The sequence below is a fragment of the Anopheles darlingi genome, chromosome 2, assembly GCF_943734745.1.
Source record: "Anopheles darlingi chromosome 2, idAnoDarlMG_H_01, whole genome shotgun sequence".
In the NCBI taxonomy this organism is placed as follows: domain Eukaryota; kingdom Metazoa; phylum Arthropoda; class Insecta; order Diptera; family Culicidae; genus Anopheles; species Anopheles darlingi.
Genome location: NC_064874.1, coordinates 39,762,777 through 39,784,504, shown reverse-complemented (window position 1 = coordinate 39,784,504; position 21,728 = coordinate 39,762,777). Strand labels below are relative to the sequence as shown.

General features: G+C 46.5%; 1 protein-coding gene across 1 annotated transcript in view; it reads left to right on the top strand.

Moving 5' to 3' along the window:
• Window positions 1-21,728, top strand: part of LOC125948658 (neuropeptide SIFamide receptor-like) — a 90,395-nt gene that overhangs the window by 36,095 nt on the left and 32,572 nt on the right. The window contains exon 3 of the mRNA XM_049674925.1: window positions 8,000-8,099. Within this exon, the coding sequence (XP_049530882.1) occupies window positions 8,000-8,099 (100 nt within the window). The remainder of the gene's footprint in view (window positions 1-7,999; window positions 8,100-21,728) is intronic.

Below are 21,728 nucleotides of genomic sequence, written 5' to 3'. Positions count from 1 at the left end.
AAGGCAGCGCCATGCTCGAAGCTCGGTGGCCGCATAAGATGCATATAAGAAATGGATGAGATTGGGTAGCGTGTGTGTGTGTGTGTGTCAAGTGGACGCTTTTCAATGGTTTCGAGAGATGCCATATTCGTGCGCCTATATTATGACCGCTAAGAACATGCATCCCCCACCGAGCCGAGCTGGGTTAAGGTCGTCCCGTTGCAACACGCTTTCTACCCGGAACAGAACCCGGTACTTCATCGAACACATCCGTTCCAGCAGCTCCGCCATTTCCTCTTCCTCTTCGGTTCAGTTGAGAGAAGTATCAGCACCCCATCAGCTGTCGAAGAACGCGCGGCTCTGAAAATCCATTCTTAGCGCTTTCTTCCTCACTGCTGGCGCTCGTACCTCACCGTCTCTCTCTCTCTCTCTCTCTCTCTCTCTCTCTCTCTCTCTCTCTCTCTCTCTCTCTCTCTCTTTTTCCTCAAATATGTGCCCTTTAAGACACTTATTAGGCCCCTTCTGGCACCAACCTGCAGCCTCCGGTCGTGGAATATCTTCATTTATGCTGTGAGCGACACAGGGAGAAAGCGACAAAAAACCAGAAACAGAAAAGCAAAAGAAAAAACAGGACGAAAGGTGTCCTTGAGATTTGTGGAGGCGGCGGCTGGTTTGCGCTGACGCGTTGAAGGAGCAGCAGCACTCCTGAGGGCCACCCCAAATGGGCACACATGGTGGTTGTGTGTGGTTCATGTGGTTGCAGGAGGCGGTACGTATGGGGACATTTTAAAGAGCCAACAGCGCTCGGTGCCAACAGAGGATCAAACTATTTGCTCTGTATTTCCCACTTCACCAACATGGAACCACTGGCTGGCTGGCTGGCTGGCTGGATCAGGACTTAGCCAGCACCAGGAGCAAATAACAGCGTCCTTCGCTTTCGTCTCGTACCTCGATGTCCTCGGCCCACAACCGGACCGGAGGTTCCATTTTTCCATTGTGTATTACACTCAAAACGGACGGACTCACGGACACGGACGGGACCTTGCGAGGGGCAAGGGGTGGCCGAGGAGCGCATTAAGCTGCTTATCCCCCCACCGCCAGCAAAACCGGACTCCCCAATGTCACCGGAGTGAGAGGGGGCATGCGAGAGCTGTTACTAGGTGGACCAAAGAGGGAATTAATAGCTTTTCCCCCCGGGAGGGGGAGGCGTTGCTTGCGTGCTTAGTGTACGGGGAAACGGTACGGGCGAAAGGTCTGGGGTCTTTTTTCCCAGGGAACGGGAGTTAGAGAGAGATTGGTGCCGTGCACTGTTTGCTGTCCGGTTGCCACCAAGAGGCATGGACACGGACCCTTTCGCTTGGACCTCCGCTTGAAATCTCCAAATACAAAGTTGTGAGCATCGCCATCGCTCTAACGCCGTCCGGAGGACGATTTGGATTTCCTTGTGTGAACGGTGAATGTGACGAAGTGGCTGATGATCATCAGCCGTATGAGTGACGAACACAGTCGTAGTTTCGTAGGCGCTTCTGCACCGAAGGCTTCTAACTTGGCCACTGAACACTGTTGTAATTGAATTTGTAATCAAAAGTGTTAGTGAACGAACCGCGTGACAGTACAGGCCGTCGCATGGCCAGCCCAAGATGGCCAACCACTGGCCAACCTTGATGCGACCGACCTACCTCCCTCTTTCCCTTTCTCTCTCTCCCTCCCCTCGATCGGTGTGATGCAAAAGTGGCCGAAGAATGATTCTAATTGGAATTGATTATCCTTGAATAGTGGCCGGACCGTATCCGGCACTCCACGTGCCTCCCCATCCAAAGCCAACGCCGAAAGGGGAGAAGGAAAGGTTGAGGTAGAGGGGTGGAGAGGGGGGGGGGGGGGGTCTATAGTCCCATGGGATGAAGCGCGCCTCCGGTAAGAAAATGTAATGAATATTCATGACCATAAACCGGGCGTGCCGACCCTGGGAGATGACTGAAATTCTGGGAATCAAGGGCACCGATGCCTGCTGTTCACCTGGTCTAAGACTCTACTGCTGCTCCTGCTGCTTCCATCTCGGTGTTGGAGTTGTCGGTGTTGAATGGATTGGTGGCTGCTGGCCAGCCACTGGCGTTGGCTAAGGACGATGGATTTATGGGTGCGCAATAAAGGCATTCCTGGTCAGCTGACCGTTTTGGAACGGGAACCCATGGGAAGGTCACCAGGCAGGATGCTTTCCGATTCCGTCCGTGGATCTTGGAAGTGATCTTGGAAATGTGAAGCGTCCCAGAGCAGCGCTTCTATTGCAGCACGCACTGTTTCATTAGACATACGCTGTTTGAGTGCCACTAGCTAGACGACCAAGACCGAGATATAGCCTAGAAATGGGCGTTTGCAGGTGTTTGGTTTCCTTCGTGCATCTCGCCACCAATTCCGATGTACTAATCCTCATTACAAATGCTGCTTCAGTACTGCAGTAGCACGATTCTCAGGATCTTTTCCAATGAAACTGCTTAAGTATAGAGGAATTTGGAATTTATGCTCAGTCGTAGATTGATATTGTGTTACCAAACGTTATAGCGAATTCGCTGGAGCAAATGATAAGATGGTTCGACTGCCACAGTGCACTAAGTAAAACAGTACAAACTTCTCTTAGTTGGATGATCGCATTATAAATTATCGATGTGCGCTACGCTTAATTCCGATACGATACCAGCATAACTTAAATGCTATACAATTCCACATCTCGTGGTACTACTTATAGCCTTTAGTGCGGCGCAATTGTTGGATTTTAGTCAAAACTTTACGTAATTTTTGGTTGATGCGAGGCAGTTATGAAGCATTTGGCATGAAGCTGGAACTGGTGCTCCTAGTTCAATCATGCTTCTGGTATGTTCCCAAAGGAAGACATTGCATACAAAAACCGCAATGTTGTGCACTCTAGCGATGTTAAAGTGATGCTGAGTAAATCCAAGAAAATGCTTCAAAAGATGAATATGAAGAGACGCAATCACTGCGGGAATAATACCTCGTCACCGCAATTACCGGTGGATAACACTCTGTATCTAGATGGATTGGCACCTTGCACTGAAAAAACAATATACAAACACAAAACCAAACCCCAACTTCGCCTTTGATAACGTATTCTAGGACCATCATTAACACCGACAGTGACGACAAGGCAATGGAGTAAAACAATCGTCAAACCAATCGCGTTTGCGTAGCGTTTATTCTCCGGGCGGCTGAATGGGGATCGTTATGTATATGGTTCATAAATAGAAGAGAAATGAGATATGGAACAGCACACACAGGGAAGATAGAGTGGCGCGTACTGCCCAGAGGATGGGATTCATGGAACGCATGCAGCTGATATGATCAGCAGCAACACCGCCAAACGGTATACCAACCGCGATCCGGCACTGATGATGACGGAAACAATTTTCTCCGACGCTTCTCGTTCAGCCCACGGCCCCTGGTGGGCTTCATTTTCCGACTTACTTTCACTACACAACTGGGAAGGAGGGTGCCCGACAATGGCGCGTGTATGAAATGCCGTTGCCCGGGCTTGCTGGTTGTTGGTACAACACGCTCCCTCGAAACAATGGCCAAGGATGCTAGGGTCGGTGGCAGAGCATTTGGAAGAATAAGCATCGCCAGTAAACCGCTGCATCGTTGCATACACACAACACATACACGGTACGCGGGGCTTTCTTCTTAAACTAGGCCATCCGAAGCGTGGAACCGCGTGTATGCAAGTACTAGCGAAACTTCGGGCCTCTTGTTGGGAACAGTAAACGGGACGAAGCGTACACAATCCGCCGAGCCCGACCTTTCTTAAGGATTGCGTCTGTCCTCTGCTCGTGCTCACAAGACTCGAGAAAGCATTTCAATCCACATAAACGGGCAGCCAAACAATGCTGTATGCTGCTGAGAACAGAGAACAACGGCGAAGCGCCATAGCAACCCCATGATGCATTCGCTATCGCCGTACCGAGCCTCCCGCCCTCCTTTTGTAAACGCCATTAATTTAATGCCTCCATCCGTACATGGTCCTTATGCTTCTTATCCCTGTGTCGGGTTGAGCGTAGGAGCGGAAAAGGCCCCGTCGAGTAGTACTCCTGTGGGTCCTGTTGGTCGCGTGGGTAAACGGCGCACCGTTCGCGATCGCACATTGCCATAGTCGGGGAGCAGCCCGGCCGTTGTACTGTTCTTTGGATCGGAGCGATGATGCTTTATAGTGCGCGAACGGCCAGCAGCGTAGTGGTAAATGGTGATAATTGTAATTGCTGCACTTTTGTGCTCTTAAATTTGATTTATCGTCCTCACCATGCGCGGGTGCGATCCCTTTGGATTGATTAATTATTATGTGGATCGGTCTCGCCTTGAAGTGGGCGGCGGATTTCAACAGCTTCTAGCCCTCACGAATCACACACACACACACACACGTGTACGCACGCATGAGCTATTAGATGGTGGGTGGTGCGTTGGCATCCTTCAATGTCGTTTCGGTCGGGTGCATCGAGCAGCGTGTGATATGTATGCATTGCAATGCAATGCTCCGGCTTGCCGGTCCGGATGATCGAGATAAAGTTATCTATCGTCTCCCGCTCACTAGCGACCCTTCGCTCAATCTATCTTCGGGGGGGATTTGATGGTTTCTTGTGGTGGCGTGGCGTGACGACGAAGCATCGGTATTTGCTAGCGTATAGCATCACTGACATAGTTTCAGCAACTAACTAGTGGCTGAAAAGTGGTGTTGAAGGGAATTCTAGATCGTTTATTTATCTTTATCATTGTGCCAGAAAGCTTACTCTAATCCTTACTAACGTCTTTTATTTTTAAAACGAGCATCTTGTGGATAGTTATAATATTTTTTGTCTTTTACTATTGCGTTCTACAGCAGTTCATTCGATTTCAGTAACAAACCAATAGTTTTATAGACTTGCGGGCAAATTGAGCTCCGACTTTTCATCCAATGGCTTCCTATTAACATCATTTCCATCGGATAAATCGGAATCTAGTGAAAATGTATGGAATCCAAGAATATTATAGGATTAGAGACTAGGATTAGAGCTGTCACTTTCATAGAAATAGAGTTCTGTCACTTTCAAAGAAAGAACCGCTAGATTCTAGGATTAGAATCGATAAAATGTGGACAAGGGACTAGACCCTAGTTGCTCTTTGCACATTTTGGAGACGTCTTTTTTTGTTGGTCAATAATCTTACCATTCATTGTATGACAGCAATGTTGGCGGAGCTGTGAAGATGAATCCTTGCAATATAAAGATTATTCTATGAAGGGGATTATCTTTCGAATGATTCATATACTAAATTTCGCGACGTGTCGCACGGTAGAGAACGAATGACCTTTCAATATCCTGTTCCTTGAAAATCCTCTTTCTGCCAAAAAGATTTTTTTGGTTTTAAATGATCAATTACGAACAGAGCCGCATTTATGAATCATATCGGGAACCTCCCCGTCATGTATAATGTGCAGAATCAAATGGACGAATAATATGGGCATCGTCACACAATGCCCAGTTCGCCTTTGCAGGTAAATGGGTCTCGCGTAGTAGAACTGGCAGAGACAAAAAAAAAACCCTGCGAGTACCGCTACTGGAGTGCACTACAACGAGCATTGTTTTCGGTTCCACTCGTGGCATACTACGACCGCTGTAGGCTGTGTATTGCGTTCAATTTTCTTAAAAGCTTATGCCTTGATGGAAGACTTGATACAGCACAGAGAAAGAGAGAGATAGATAGAAATAAATAAAGAGAGATAGAGAGAGAGAGAGAGAGAGAGAGAAAGAAAGAGAAGGAGAGGGACTGAGCATATTTGCTAAGCAACGGGCAGTATGATGAACGAGGACAAGCTAACCCTCACCAACTCGTTACAGCAAAAGGTGCTTCTCAGCCTATACGCCTTTACGTCGACCTTGACTGCCTTCCTTGATTTGAAAAGAAAACCCATCAAAGCGAATTCGTGTCGAAGATGAAAGTCGCGAAGCCACTGGCCGAAGACGAGGGATCGATCCGATCTGTCTACCCAACCTCGTGCTCCATTCTGGCCAGATTTTCGTCAACTTTCCAAGCGAACAGTTAAACTTCAATACGTTAACATTTATGCTGTTATGTCACAACGCTTTGGTCCGCCATATGAGGCCCCTTTTCTGCTCATATTAGAGGTGAAGTAGCGGATGCGGCTCATGAATAAAGCCACCCCATCCTTTCGCTCCCTCGAGGATTGCGTTGCATGTGCATGTTGGCAACTATGCTCAACCACCCCCCAAAAACCACCACCAACGGCACCAGATAAGTGCGGTAAAAGCTGTAGCGAGAGGCGGTACAGGCGGAATGGTGGCCCCGAAACCGGAGACCAACCAGCTGCCGCTTCGTACTGTCAAGTTTTGGAATAAGGATCCATCAGGCAACCAAAGACGTCGACGACGACGATGCTGGCGGGCAGGATCGCGGAGAAAGCAGGGAAATGGAGTAGAGAAGGCGGAGGAAAGGAGAAGTGTTGGCCCAAGTTCTATCTTCAAAACTTCAACCCAGTAGCCCGTCCTTACGCCGAGATGCCAAGTTGTCACCGGCAGCCCGTCCCGTGAGTCCGTGACCGTACCGTCAAATGCCTGGGAACCGTGATCAAGATGAACGTATTAGTGAGCGTGTGTGTGTGTGTGTGTGTGTGCTTAGAAATGTTGTATGGTAGACTAACCGCTGCTCCTTCCATCCATCCACTCATTCACCCTATGGCCGAGGAGGCGAGGCGCAGGCGGTAGGCCATGGTAACCAAGGGGCGTGATAATGATGCAAACTGGTTGGTTGGTTGGTTGGTTGGTTGGTTGGTTGCTCGTTGACGTTTGCCAGCCTACTAGGCCCGTTGCGGTTTGCATCGCTGATGCCGTGAAGATGACGTTAATGATGGCGAACGAAGCGGACGACGAGGGGTAAGCGGCCACCGCTCGGCACAGGGACGTGCCTACGGGAAGGACGACGATTACGGAACTGCGACTACTGGACGGGTCGCGTGCACCCGCTAATGAGATCGACGCGCTTCCTGTATGCTCGGAGTGGCCTGAAGAGAGGTGGTGAAAGAAATGGTAAAACCCCCGAAAGGCCTCTTGGTCCAACTCCCGCTCCTGTTCCGTCCCCGGTGGCTTAACTAATGAAAAGGTACCGCAGGCGGCCTGAAAAGCATTCCCCCTCGCTCTCCTAGCTGCTCCTTGCCACTAGAGGAGCGTGAGGGCACCGTACATCCGTGCAAATGTACTGGTAATTTCGTAATTTATGAGCAACACCGGCCGTGACGACCGGCCGGGGTCGGTCTGACAGAAAGAGCTCTTTTTTTCTGGCCCAGTGGGCGGCCACATTTCGATTGAGGTTGTTACCTGATGAATGGCAGCTCGAGCTGCGAAACGGAGACCTTAACCTTTGACATTTGGCCCTCGGTTCTATCCAGGAGTTAGGAGCTAGGAGAGCGAACCGTCGGAGGGGCGCCACACTTACGAGTCCACGATGTAGTTACAGCGTTGTCATCAGCGACTGACTGGCACCGGGACAAGTGATGCAACGGCGGTATTCATCCTCGCCATGTTTGGCTCTGCAGAATCCGGGCCTCTGGGTGTGTTCCTGGCTTTCCAGCGCTCATTAAGTGTGTCGGGGTCGAGGTCGGGGTCTTATCAAAAGGGGAAAACCGATGGAGGCGCCCAACACGGTGTCGCATCATTCCTCACCACCAAGTCGCGCTCGAATTGTACCTGGTGTTCGCTTCTGTTGTTCGCTTCGTTATCACATCCACACCACTGTGCGTATAACGCGCAATCGACATGATGCAACAACCCCACGTGACGTGAGATTATGCTAATTTCATACACATCCCACTGACACACACGCACACATAACACATAGTGGGACTGCTTCCGCCAACAACCGAATTCTGAAGTAGTACAAATTTTAATCAAAGTTCTCTTCCAAGTCTGACTTCCAATTTCTAACGCCTGCTTTCTGTCGCTTTACCTCACTCTCTCTTTCTCAACAGCGTGGATGCTGGGTTGGTTGATGTGCAAAACGGTACCGTACATACAGGGCGTCTCGGTGGCTGCGTCCGTCTACAGCCTGATAGCGGTGTCACTGGACCGGTAAGTAGCAGCAGCCGCAGTAGTAGCAGTAGCGATAGCATAAAGACAATCCACTTTCCGGATGCCGGTGGTTGCATAATCGGTACCGTCAGGTATGGGAGTGAGTGTGTGTGAGTGTGTGTGTGTAAGCCCCTCACTGTTGGCTCCTTGGGTTCGGTTCGGAGACAGACGGCAGCATATTACCATATACGATACCGTGTTCCAGGTTGCACCAAGTTTCTTCCAATTGATTCCGATCTAAAGCCGGCAGCGGAACGGCCAGGAAAAGCGAAGTATGGAGTGGAGAGGAATCTATTGCCCAAATTAACGCCACTCGGGTGTACTGAGATGAATGCTAATTTGGACATATTTCATCGGCATGCACCGATGGGAAGAGAAGCAGCAGCAGCAGCAGTCGTGCGTCTGGCTGACTGACTGGCTGACTGGCAGATAAATGGTTCCCCCAGCAGAGTTACAGAGCATCTTCCATGAGCTCGGTGAATCGTGTGCGTGTATCCATGTCTTCATCTGTTGCATGTGTTTGTTGTAAGGCCAGCGACCAGGCACATAGCGACCAGCGAGAGCTCTTTGATGGGTTTGGTCGATGGTGGCCGGTCAGTCGATAACAAAGAGGCGCATCCCACATTTGCTCTTCTTCCCATTCCCGCCAAGGATAATCTCGGATGGATAGACTCGACCCTGGCTTTCTCTGTCCTTCTCTCTCTCTCTCCCCTTCTCTCTATCTCTTTAACATAATACCATTGTGATGGTAGATGCGCTCGCTCCGAAGTCAATTCGATCCGGGGCCAGGTAATACATATTCATCGCCAGTCAGCCAGCCACTGTACGGCTCTGGTCGACCGAAAAATAGACTCTCTGAACCAGTGCCACTACCACCACTATTCTTCAGCTGAAGTAGTGAGCATTCAGGAAGCAGGCACAACGTGCTAGAGGGGTGGAAGGCAGCGGTCGGTTTTATTTTTCCCCTTCTAGTCAGTCTACACACGCTACACATGTTGCAATGTCCCCTCCCGGTATGTGCGATGCAAATATGCATGAAATGCGTCTTACGATTTTATTGAAACGCGAAGCCGATAAGAGGTGAATCGCATTAAAGACCGATGGTTCCACCACAGGAAGCATGTTTTGAAAGCTATGATATGCACGCTTGGTCTATGCATTAATTTTTTTTTTCAGTTTTCCAGTTGCAAAAAAAAACATTGAAAAATATTTCCCATTGCTGGCCCATTTCCTAATTATTTTTCATTTTTCAGGCAATTTTTGAATTTTGTTTCGAATTTCATGTGCTAATCATTTGAAGCAATCTAATCAGTGACCCGTTTTTCTATACTTTCTTAAATAGTGTGGTGCTGTGCAATCAAATATTTTTTTAAACTAACCTAACAACTCGTATTCAGAAGGAACAATTTATGAAATAATATATATACAAAACAGATTTTCATATCGATTATCCCATGCTGGCCATTGTATAGCTAGAGTTTGCTCCAAACGGATTAATTGTTGTAAGAATCGTAGTGCATGACCAATCTTCAAATCTTCATCTTGGAATTGTTTAGCTTGACCCGAGTGTTCTTTGTCTTTAACATCCAAATCTCCTCTTTTTAATCTTTGAAGCCTGTTTTCATTTTTATTTTTGGGTTGGAGCATGTTCGCCATAAGCTTCAACTAACAAACGATAACGTTCAGCTGATGTTTTCTTCAAATGAATGTAATTTATTAAACTTTCGCGTAGAATAGACTTTTCAGGCTCAAAGCTGGACAATTTTTAACTCTACAAAAAAAATGTCATAGTAAAGCTTTATGAACAGTTACTAATTGCATTGTAAAAGTATTTGATAATGCTTTAAAACGACATACCATACAGGCTTGAGAACCTTCCCAAAACAAGGGAAAGAAGACTTTTGGTACAATTGGAATCATTTCTTAAAACTACGAGAGAATTCTTAGTAGTGTGTCGTGCAGCTAGACCTATTTCATCAACTTTGTTTTGCTATTAATTTGCGCAAAAAATCGTACAATTCGGATAAACCGGCGAATTGCATCCCCATTCCAATTATTACCAAGACAAAAATGCAGACATTGTTATTAAATATTTAATAATAATTTTGTTTGCCGAGCCCGTATCGAAACGGACGAGCCTAATATTTTTGCTAAATGATACCTATTTGCATATAAAACCCCGTTAAGGGGTTGATGGTTGATTGATTAATCGTTGTTTATGTAATCTTTACGGGATCAAGCACGAAAATAAACATAAAAAGGGCGATTTTTTTTTCCAAGGGTGCCCGTAAAACGATGTTAATGATAAATGATAAAGTTTAAAGCTAATACACATGTTTAAGCACAAGTTTTGCGTAAGATTTCTCTACTATATTAAACCGCCGGATTGACAAAATAGCATGTTACAAGAGTGTTTTCTGGATTTAAATCAACGATATAAACCGTTAACATGAGAAATTTTAGATTTCGTTACGTGTATTTTCAAGGTTCAAGCAGCATGAGATGGGCGGGATTGATAACTTAGTATCATCACGTTTTGACAACTAACTCACTTACATACTTACATATCGAGTGAAATTGTTATCGTTGTCATCTCGAATTGAACCTTTCACGCCTTTTTTCCATCCCGAAAAGCGAAGAAAACCTGCCGAGGTGCGACATGCTGACCAAATATCAATAAAATCCATGACGCATTCGACATAATGGTGAACAATAACTTATGAAATGTTAGCAGCATGGAGCAAAGTAATCATTCTAAAAATCATACATTTAAGTTGTCCTTGAACACACTACAATACACCGAAAAATTGGGTGCTGCAGTGCTGCTACGTCCATCCAACAAATGGACACCAATGGACATGGAAGCATTATTTACCATTAGTTTATGAACACCCCAATTTATGGACTCTCTCGATTGTGTAATTATCACTACGGACTTCCTTCCCGATTGTGCCGCACAAGATAATCGGCTGAGGTTAAGCGGGCCGATGCCCTCGATGAACTTCGATCCCGACGAGTTATGCTAAATACGCGAGCCGATGCCATCGAAGCGTAACACAGTGCGTGGCGTCACATTGTCCGATGCCTTCAAATGTCGATGTTAGCAACCGATTTTACCGGTTGATTAAACTCGCAACCACCGCCAGGGGTGGTGAGGGGGCGAACGATGAACCGATTGCTGCCAGATGCAGTTTGCATCGTTCGCCCGGTCGCTTACATCAAACGCATTTTACTCTTCGATGGTTCATTAAACAACAACGAAAAAAAATTGCGGCAAATGAACTACTTTACCAGGTGATTAAAATGTTGGTGCAACACCAACCCGGACCACGCTATCAGTTCATTATTGATCCAATAATTAGTGTAATGACACTGTGCAATCCAACCGAGTAACAGCAACTCAGCAGCGACGCTCTGCGCGTTCGGGGTCCGCGTTGATTGCTCTTGTTAGGCACGGTGTTTGAGTCCTCGGTTCTTGCGATCGATCTTTGGTATCCCCGCCCATACCGTGCCACGATCGTACATGGTGTAATCCAAAGCAGCGCTTTCCTTGCACGCGCCACAATTCAATCAAGCCAATCAATTTCTGGCCTAATGTTTCAAAATGTCACCAGCTCCCTTCACCGATCGCGCACCTCCGATCCAGCAATATAATCGCGGTGGTGGCTGCCATCATCAGGCCCTCAGGGCCCGTTCGCGAAGCCAAGGGGCTCGTCGCCGAGCGTCGCGTTCAGGCCGGCAAGATATTAAGCCAATTACAGCATTTTAATCGATCGACAAAATTGGCCACACAGATGCGCCGATGCAATGTTTACCGTTCGCAAGCGTTTACCGTAGTGGCCACGGCTTCGACTTCGCCCTCGTCGATAGCTTCGTTCGATTCTCAATCGCGCCCCGTTGTACGGGGGCGGTGGTGAGAAAATTGAATTTACAACCCCACCAACCGCTCGGTTCCGTTCGGTTCTACCTTAGCGAAACGCGGGCCCGCTCGATGGTATGGGTCGCTGTTGCCGTAATGCCCGAACCCACATCTAGGAAGGAGGAGTAGGTTGGTTCTTCCGATCCGCCACGGTTCATGGTTTTGAGAGTGTAATGTTGGTAGCAATTAAGTTCTCCGATGAGCGAATGTTGTTGTATATTCCATTAATTTGTTGATGTAATGAGCATAACATAGTTTGCTTGTTTGCAGAATATCAAAGCACTACATAATATGGATTCCTCATTATGGAGTCTTCGTTTCAGTGCCAAACGGTTGAGGAGGTTAGGCATAAACTTACACTAACTATTTGCACTGACGGAGAAAGCAAAAATCATCCGGATGTGAAATATTTATTTCTGTTTTTTTTTTGTTGTTAAAACGTATTCCGTTCAAACAACAAACATTGGTGTGTTGTAATTCTGTAAAATTACCTGATCGTGCATCCAGACAGTTTTACCAGAGTTTAGGAGCTGGTGATACTTTAAACCTCTCTGGTCCTATCAGCAATATCATTTTGGATGATTGAATCAGGATTTTCCAGTAGAAATTGATGGTTGTCCCAGATTTATGGGTTTTGCTCTTTTATTGCAACATCTCACAAGGCGATATTCTTTCGCGATGACAAGGCGATGTGCAGTTGTCTTGTATTCAATTAATGTTTTCCTCCATTTTACCTCTTTCCTACAGCTTTTCCTCCGGTCAGAATTTTTTTTTCATTCAGCACATATCATTTTTGCATATTTGTTTTCGACTCAATGTATCATCTTCATCCAGTTTTTCTTCCTATTTGGAGTTTATGAACTGTTTGGTGTTCTTCGATGTGCAATGTAGTGGTGTTCAATAAAAACCTGTGATGTAAGTTTTTCAATGGCTTGATATTTGCTAAATATGCTTAACATATGATGCACAGCAAGCAAACAAAACTCAAAAGACTATAAATGATCCGCATCAGCATCATTTGCGTCTTGTCGCTTATTTGATACAACTAGAACCATGATTTTTCACACAATCCTACTCAGCTTCGCTAACTAACGGAAGCATTAGCTGAGATGCAAACTGCAATGTTCGAGTCCACCAGGTGTGTGCATTAATCACTATTTTACTTGCATTACTTTTACATTTATTTTACTTTACGACAACATTATATGTATTGATTTTTTCAAAATGATTAATTTAAAGTTCCTGTTATCCACGGTGCAAGCGAAGTGAAATTGAACGCCTCTACCGCTTTTTTCATATGAAATCAATCTTACACACGCTTAAAACCCCTTCGCGCCCCCATTTGGCTTTCATTACCGTCGCTCCAATGGCCAATTGATATTGCATTTTATAGCTCGCGAAGCCATTTAGACCGGCGAACGAATGATTCTTACAATTACAAATGTCGAAACCGCGAAACCAAGAGAAGAGAACTCTCATAACTGTGATTGCTCGTGCTTTCGCGTCCATGATCCGTCCATGGCTGAGTGCAGGGAACCCATTATGCTGCGTAAACATTCGCATCCGGCTTTATCGGTTCTGCGTTTTAATTACCGGAACAAAAATGGCGAGCTTCAATTCCATTCCAAGTTAAAAAAATAAAAACGATTTCCACACGGGTGCTATTCGTTACGCCGTTAAGCATTCTGCCAGAACAAATACAGTTAAAATGGCAGCCCGATGTTCAACCACAGGGCACCATTATGATGATTCGTGCATTGATGCTTTTGTATAAAAGCGAAATACGACCTCTGACACCTGGTATATAGTACCAACCGGGTGTGGGTGGGATCTGGTGATGCAACCTGCGGTTTATGAGCCTCCGGCATCGGGTATCATTGGATTTCTACCTCTCTCTCTCTCTCTCTCTCTCTCTCTCTCTCTCTCTCTCTCTCTCTCTCTCTCCCGCAGTCTCTGCCCACCAAGCGTTCAATCGGTTCAAAGGTCAAACCTTTTAAAACAATCGAACCAACCATGAACCGACTTCTCACCGCAGCTGCACCTTCCATGATAAACGGGATTTTTACTTTGCGGCTAGTACTGCTTGTTAATGTTTTGTCCATCGAAAGCAAGTAGTGGTCGTGGCACGCTATCCCTTCCCTGTCTAGTACCAGCTCGAGCGAAGAAAAAAGAGGGCCAAATTTCGTCATGCCAGCGTGTCGTAGCAGCAAGCAAAGGGATTGGAGTCGTTCTTCCATCGATAGACAACGGCGAAGGGCCTAACGCTAGCTATCTATGGGCAAGTAATGAGCTCGTGATGCTTACAAGCGACCCCGGGGAGTTGAAATATTAATCAAAAACCGAAAACCCTTTAGCGTGGCCCCAAGTGCCACAGGTCACTTGAACTCCGTGCAGCGTACAAGGGCAGCGGCAATCCGTTTCGGTCACGCCACCCCCCAAAGACGCACTACTAAACGGTCGAAGGGCCACCGCGTGCAACAAACAACGAACCGCGAGCTGGTGGCGAGCCGATCGAGAAGACCGATAAATGGTCCGAACCGAAAGCGCATGTCACGTGGCGATCACCAGCACGGAGATCTCGGATGCCGTCCAATCGCCAACGTCCATTGAGCAGTTGCATTGGCACCGGTTTTGGTGATGCCTCGTCGGTGTTGGTGTTTGACACCGCCCATCTACAACTTCTGAGGTGTGATTGAGTGATGAGGCGAAGGTTTAGGAGACCTTGCGGAGTGTAAGGGATTCCTCGCCCATCAATCACTGCTCTCGGGCATGAGATTTGGTTTTTGATGGACTTTTACCACAATTCAGAGAGTGGTTTACCTTCGCTTACCATCGATCGCCTTCGGTTTCCGCTTAGGATTTGTCATCTCTGGCGCTTCGATGTTGATCTGGACACAGTCTGCCGTAAGCCAGATTATGTTGAAGGACTCTTTCACAAGAGAAGCTTCGGCCACAATCTAAAGAAATGGCCAGGTTCAAGTTGATCCACGATACTTCACAGTGAAAAGCCCCCGCTGGTGTACGATGTGCCTCGTTATTAATTAGATCTTTTGAACGACCGGTTCCACTCGGATTCCGACCCAGCGTGTACCACGTCGAAGGATGCCTGCGATGCCTGCGGCAACCAGCAGAAGAACCAGAACTGAATAGGCTGCAAAGAGTGTCCTTGGCTTTGTGGTGCAGGTAAAAGTTGTGCCGCTAATTAAAAGGGCTTCAGAGCGACCACATTATACGCTGGGCCGCGTTACAAGAACGGCATTTTCGGAGGAAAAGTCAAAGCGAAGCGGAAACGAAATGGTAGAATCCGCAATCTGAGTGCAACGTCGAAACAGTAAACGGTCCGTGTTACCGCCGTGCAAATGTTTATGTTTTAAGCGTTTTTCAAGCTTAAGAGCCTCCATTTCAATTTCGAGACACGAAAGCGCAACCTTAACCTTACCCTTGCGGCCCAGCATGAGTGACACAATCCAACAAAGCTTCCAAGTCCGGGCTCGGCCTTGCTGGCGCTGCGCTGGTAGAGGATGGCCTGGTTGAGTGGCCACAGCAAATTGCATCGCAGCATAATTGAAAAGACTATGGCTGGCTGCGGCATAATGAACCGGCCATGACTATGAATATGCATCAAGTCCCAGCACCGAGCGTCCGCCACTAGCAATGACCATACACCAGGGTGCACCCCACCAGGACGCCAGAACTCCAGCAATCCAGCAGAGCAGAGCAGAGCAGCTCGCGCGTGGTTGATGCTATGCGGGAACCTTTGTTTTTCGGACCCGTGACCAACACCGTCGTGCCGGTGCAGAGATGCATCAAGATCAGACAGGCAGAGTTCTGCCTTCAGATCGTTTAACCTTGGCAGAATGTATGTGCGTGGCAGAGTGGGAGAAAGATAAAGAGAGAGAGAGAGAGATAGCTTCAAAAGAAGAAGAACGAGAAGAAAGACGTCCAGCGCCGTCCAAAGATGACGCCAGGTGACGAACTGCTCGATCCGTGTCGGTACCGGAAGGCAGATTGGCTTACTTGCCACTTGCCGGTGGCCATGGGCCACACTCGACGGCCCGCTGTCTGCGCGAGGATTTGACGGAAGGATTTGCATCTTTCACGCTCACGCCAGACCATTTGTCTTCTGTTCTCGCACCATCCATCAACATCACCTTGGGTGGGCAATCATTGACAACCACCCCGTTGGTCCAACCCCCTCACCCCCAAAAAATGGCCACGGGATATGGGTTATGCATTGTCATTGTCGGGTCGGGCACGGCGATGTTGCGGCGGATCTGTTCCTGATGCCAGATGCTGATGAATAAACAAATTTATAAGTCGGTTAGGAGAAGCCCGCTGGTGGACGGCAAAGTTGGGTGCGAAAATGATAAGGCGAGACAATCGCTTTCGTGCGACTTTGGTAATTGGTTGCAATTGTAATGGTGCGGCAGCGCACCACCGCATAGAGAAGGTGTGGAAAAATTTTGTCCATCTCGCCACCTCCTTGGGGTATTTCGGAGGCCTGAGTTTGCGCGATTGGGATGCATTTTCCAAAAGACTTTTTCATCCTTTTTCAGTTACCTGGGATGGGTTAGTTACTCTGGAATGCTAGAGCAGCGTTTGTAGTTCTACTGCTAGCAAATCAACAGAGCAACGAATAACTAATTTCATGTTACGGACGATGACATTTACTTTTAAAACGAGCAATAAGGAGCACCTAATAATCTTGTAAACGCGCAATATTAGTAGCCTATTCATCTTTACGTACATAATCTATGAACGGTTCCAATTATTTGCATTTTTTACATAGAAAACAGTTCAACTTCGTAATTTGTTTGTCCCTTTTAATAACTTTCACTGTACAAATGTGTTCCTCGTCATTCGCATGGCTGGCTTTAAATATGCTTCAGGTATTTATTTGCATTTTTCCAATGCTGCAAATGTATTCCTATAATACGTGATCCTCTGCATATTACCATGCCATTAACATATTTTCAATTCTATCTAAACTCCGATGGTATTTGTACGCATAAGAATCATTGGAAGGTTGCAATTGCATAACATACGCTGGACTAGCAATTCTCAAGGCAATTTTTCCAACGGTAATTCCATCAATTCGTAGTGCCGAGGATGGATCATCATACCATACCGAGTGTCTCACATCGGCAACCCGCGAGTGAAGCTTAGCATTAATTTACTCAACGACCGAGCGTTTGACTCCTTTCATCTGCTCCCTGTTTGTTTCTCTTCCGCTGGCCTCAAACAATTGCCCTCTGCTCTGCCGCACATGTGCCACCTCGTTAAGCTGATTTTAATGCAAATGCCACGCAAACAACTTGCACTGCGCCAAGGATTATTAGGATGCGATGCACACAGGTTGTAAACACGTTAAGGATTTACTAAGATCCGAACACAGCAAGGTAATTGGATTTCGAGTAACACGACCACGATCGCTAAAAACAGGGTATTAACGATGTTTTCCATTCGATAATGCTAATTGAAAAGCTTCACCTCTGCAGCATTGCAACCAAATGTTATCTCATTAATCGCAGTTTATTCGATGGGTAGCAGCGAAACCAGAATAATAAGCTGCGGGAACATTCCTTCACTGTCATCGTCGAAAGTCTGTTTTGGAGAAGCTGTGCGGAGTGACTTGCACTCGCTTCCTTCTCTCCCGGGTGATAGGGTGGAACAATCATTCTTTTACGTAGCACTTTACTATCTGCCACCATCAGGATAGAGAGAGGAAGATGAAGCAGAGAACCTTTACCATCACTGCTTCTTCACACTGGTGACATTGGTGTAAAGGGTTGCGCCATGAAGAACCCATTCTCTTCACGGGGATCGAAGTAGTACTTCATGCCACGCTACTTTGTCAGCCACACACTTTTCCGGACACCAGATTGTGGTGCACTGCAGCGAAACTCCCCTCTGTATGTCCCGCGGCATCCACCAATGCCCCCGTTCCCAACCGTTTCCAACCGTTTCTATCGAGTGCGACAGCCCGAGATCCTGAAAGCGTTACAAAGTTCCCTTGTCACTGGCATACCGGACCGTTTGGAGGAGTTAAAAATAGTCTCAATTATAATTCGTGCCATCCCTGCAGCACGCATCGGTCCACCGTTAGCCGTGCAGAATGCAGCCATAATCAGTCCCAGATCTGCGACTGTTGCACGTGACAGGACTGGATTTGTGCACTAGCGACCGACTAGCGCATCGCGTTGCATGAGATTTATGACAGCGCTGCTGGTGAAAACCATTACCTCGGAATGACTTCGTCGAAAACTGCATGAAATCTACCGACGGCATTGGTTGCAATCGAAATCAATAGCATTGGGTTGTATTTTGCTTCGTCTAAGTGAAAAACTTTGACCATTTGTTCATCGCGCTGATTCATCATCATACTTTACGCTGGTTTTGGCCCACGGCCATCGCCACCATCAACAAGGAGTATTCGCCTTACATTCGTCTTAGACAAATTGGAGAGGATCACAATTGCGGAACAAACGAATAGCATACCATCGCTTACTTTGCTGGACCGAGACAAAAACGCAAGTTGATCCACATTGATGAGATGGAAAATCGGGTTCAATCTTAAATTATGCCGCAAAACAGGTTCCTTCAAACACGAACGAGGGAATGGCGTGCTGCAGGAAAAGAAGACTCTCAACAGCAGCTCACGATGCAGACAGCAAGCAATCAAGTAACCGGAACACTCGACCGAAAGGAGCTTCAACAGGAAATAGTACGAGTACCGAGTACGAGAAATAGTTTAACGTTCGAAAAAGATTCGTTCCTGGCGCATTCAAGCAGTGCCGTCAAGTTTGTGCACTGCAAGCGCCCCCGCTGCTTATTGCTTACAGTGATCAGACCGGGCAGACCATCCGCATTGCCAAGCAGTACCACCACGAACGTCAGCATTACCGGGTTCGGGGTACCAAGCTGATTAAATTGAGTTTCAATATTAAATTTGTAATATCCTAGTTGTTCGCAGCACTTTGGCTTTCGGGTGGCTACCGAGTTTGGCAGCGTCGCCAGCGTGCGGGCTTGCCCAGGAAGGTCAGCGAACCAAAGCCAGCCAAAAGCAACCACCTGCGTCATTGCCTTGCGCTCGTTTGCAGTCAATCAGCCGGTGAAAGTTCCTCGGAGCGGATAAACTTGCGTTACGACTAAAGAATATTTGAAGCAAAGGTACAGTGAGGACCAGCAAAGCCGGTCTACTACCTATTTGCCCAGTTTATCCGGACAATTTCTGAGGAAATAGTGAGATGGTTTTGCTGCTGAAGCATTAAAGCGGTGTATTAAAAGCCTGTAACAGTTCACTTTACATATGCAGTATGGAAAAAAGTATATTCAACCTTTGTAGAAAAACTGACAGATTTTTAATGGAAAACCAAAGCCCAAAAATGAAAATCACACAGCATACGCTTTAGTCCTTCTTTTGCTTCATTTTGGTTTTTCAATGGACCTCGATAGATGCGCATAAGACGAAAAAAATGAAATGCACCATTAAAATGGGGATAAAATACGATTATTTACCAATATTGAAGTGAAAGCTCTCTAGTTACCTCATACAAGCTGAACATGAGAAACGTAATCTAGAAAGCTGCATATTCAAAGGAAGTATAAAACTTAGAATTTTAATAATGAATATATATAAAAACTAACATTTTGGCATGGCTGGCACATTCCTCGACCACAATCGAATCCAAAAGATTCACGAATTTTGAGAAGTTATTTTTATTATCAAATATCAGTATCAGAACATCAGGCTATTATTTTAAGGAAATTTGAAAACTGATTTGAATTAACAATTGTATCAGACATCTGCTCTGCTGTTATTGAAGAATTAATGCAAAAATGATGGGAAGTTGTTATTGCAAACGTCTGAGGTGATATGTAATGTGGAACAAGACAAAAACATAGGAGTGGATAAACATTTTTTACGTGTTGTTCTTAAATTGCTCGGCTATTTCTGACATAACATTGTTTTCTAAGTTTTTTTTAATAGAGTAAGAGGACAAATAAAGTAAAATATTACCAGGGGCGAATAATATGTGATTTAAAACTTTAGGCTTAGCTTTTCCACGAGAAATCCGCGTAATTCTCGGTTTCTTGCAGGACTGGATAAACTTTTATGCACACTGTAGATGTGTCTAGCATAGATTCGTTCCAATCCTGCAACCTTGGAAGAAATGCTTCCTTTATATGCCAAAATGGTTGCTGTATATACCTATCTAAATGCCTTAAAATAAAGAATTATGTGCCAGGAATTTATGCAATATGCACGGTACTGTGATACGACGATATCTTTCAATCATGTAATAGAAGGACACGATATCATGCTGCACCAATCTTTTACCAGATTTGCAAACCAAGTCTAACTATTCGAATCTAACTTGATTGTATCAACTGTAATCGCTTTCGAGTTGATCTGATGGTGCACGAACGACGCATAGGACATTTGCTTTTCCCACTAATCGTCGCCTAGACTGGACGCACCCTAATGGAAAACTCATATCCGTCCCCATTACTTCTTTAGCGGATGGACAATAAGCCAATAACTCAACTACTCTCAATCCACATCTGCCCGCGAATACTGGGTAAGCGCAAAATAAAGTTTTCCAGTGCACTATAAAAAGGATAAGCGTCACACAAGTCACTACGGGAGATGTATTCGTGAGTAGAAAGTTGAATAATGCTGTCCAGCAGCTGCCCCGCTACGGTGCTGCGGTGCTGCGGTGCTGCGGTGTGCTGTTGGAATGAAAATCGCGGCTAAATCGCTGCCCTGCATAATAAATAATTTCCATCTCGATTCCATCCGCAAAATGGTGGGTTTGCATCCATTATACAATGCGACCAAAGGATGGCATACCTTCTTTTTACCAAGCCACCGTTGGCATTTCAAGTGCTGCGATAAATTAAAAAGTAAATGAAATTTACGCGAAATTCAATCGTGGCATATGCAATCGGTAGCAGATGTACGGCATTCAGTGTTTTTTATTTTTTGCTTTGAGCAATGTCCATTATAATGTCCATCGCCTCTTCGTCGTCGTTGCCTCTGAAGGTCAACCACGTTATCTCGGCTCGAAACCCATCGACAATTAAGAAAATCGAATCAACGCCACCACCATTTTGAGCGTGGTAGTGTAGCGTGTGCCCTTTATCCCATTACTCAACCAACTAACTAACTGTCGAGGATGACTTGACACTGGTGCCAGCTGGATTACTGCTGCTGCTGCTGCTGCTGCTGCTGCTGCAAACGTACCGATAGCTAGCCCTCATTCCACCCGCGGTCTGATGCACTTTTTCTTCGTTTGTCTCTGCCCGAACGATTTCCAATTCGATCGTGCCCTTGAACTTCACGACCGATCGGCATCCTTCCAGCAGCATCAATGCGTTGCATACACTCCCCGGCTGTGCCAGGGAATTGATTTAACAGCAAACGCATCTGGAATGCGGCACGGTCACCGGTTTACCAGCCGCAGAGCGCCCGGTAGATAGATCATCGGCATTATTGTGTAGCGGGTGGGTGAGCTGGCTGCCACGGTACGCGACGAACTTGTCCGTTTTCCTTTTCGATTTTCCTATCGAACGACAATCACGGCAAGTACCGTGGCTGGCTGGCTGGCTGGTACGCTAGCTGGCACGCTGGAATGTTGCCCGTTTGCCGGGCGTAATCCAGCAAATTCAATTCCCTCCTGGACCGCGTACCTGGCACGCAGCATCCG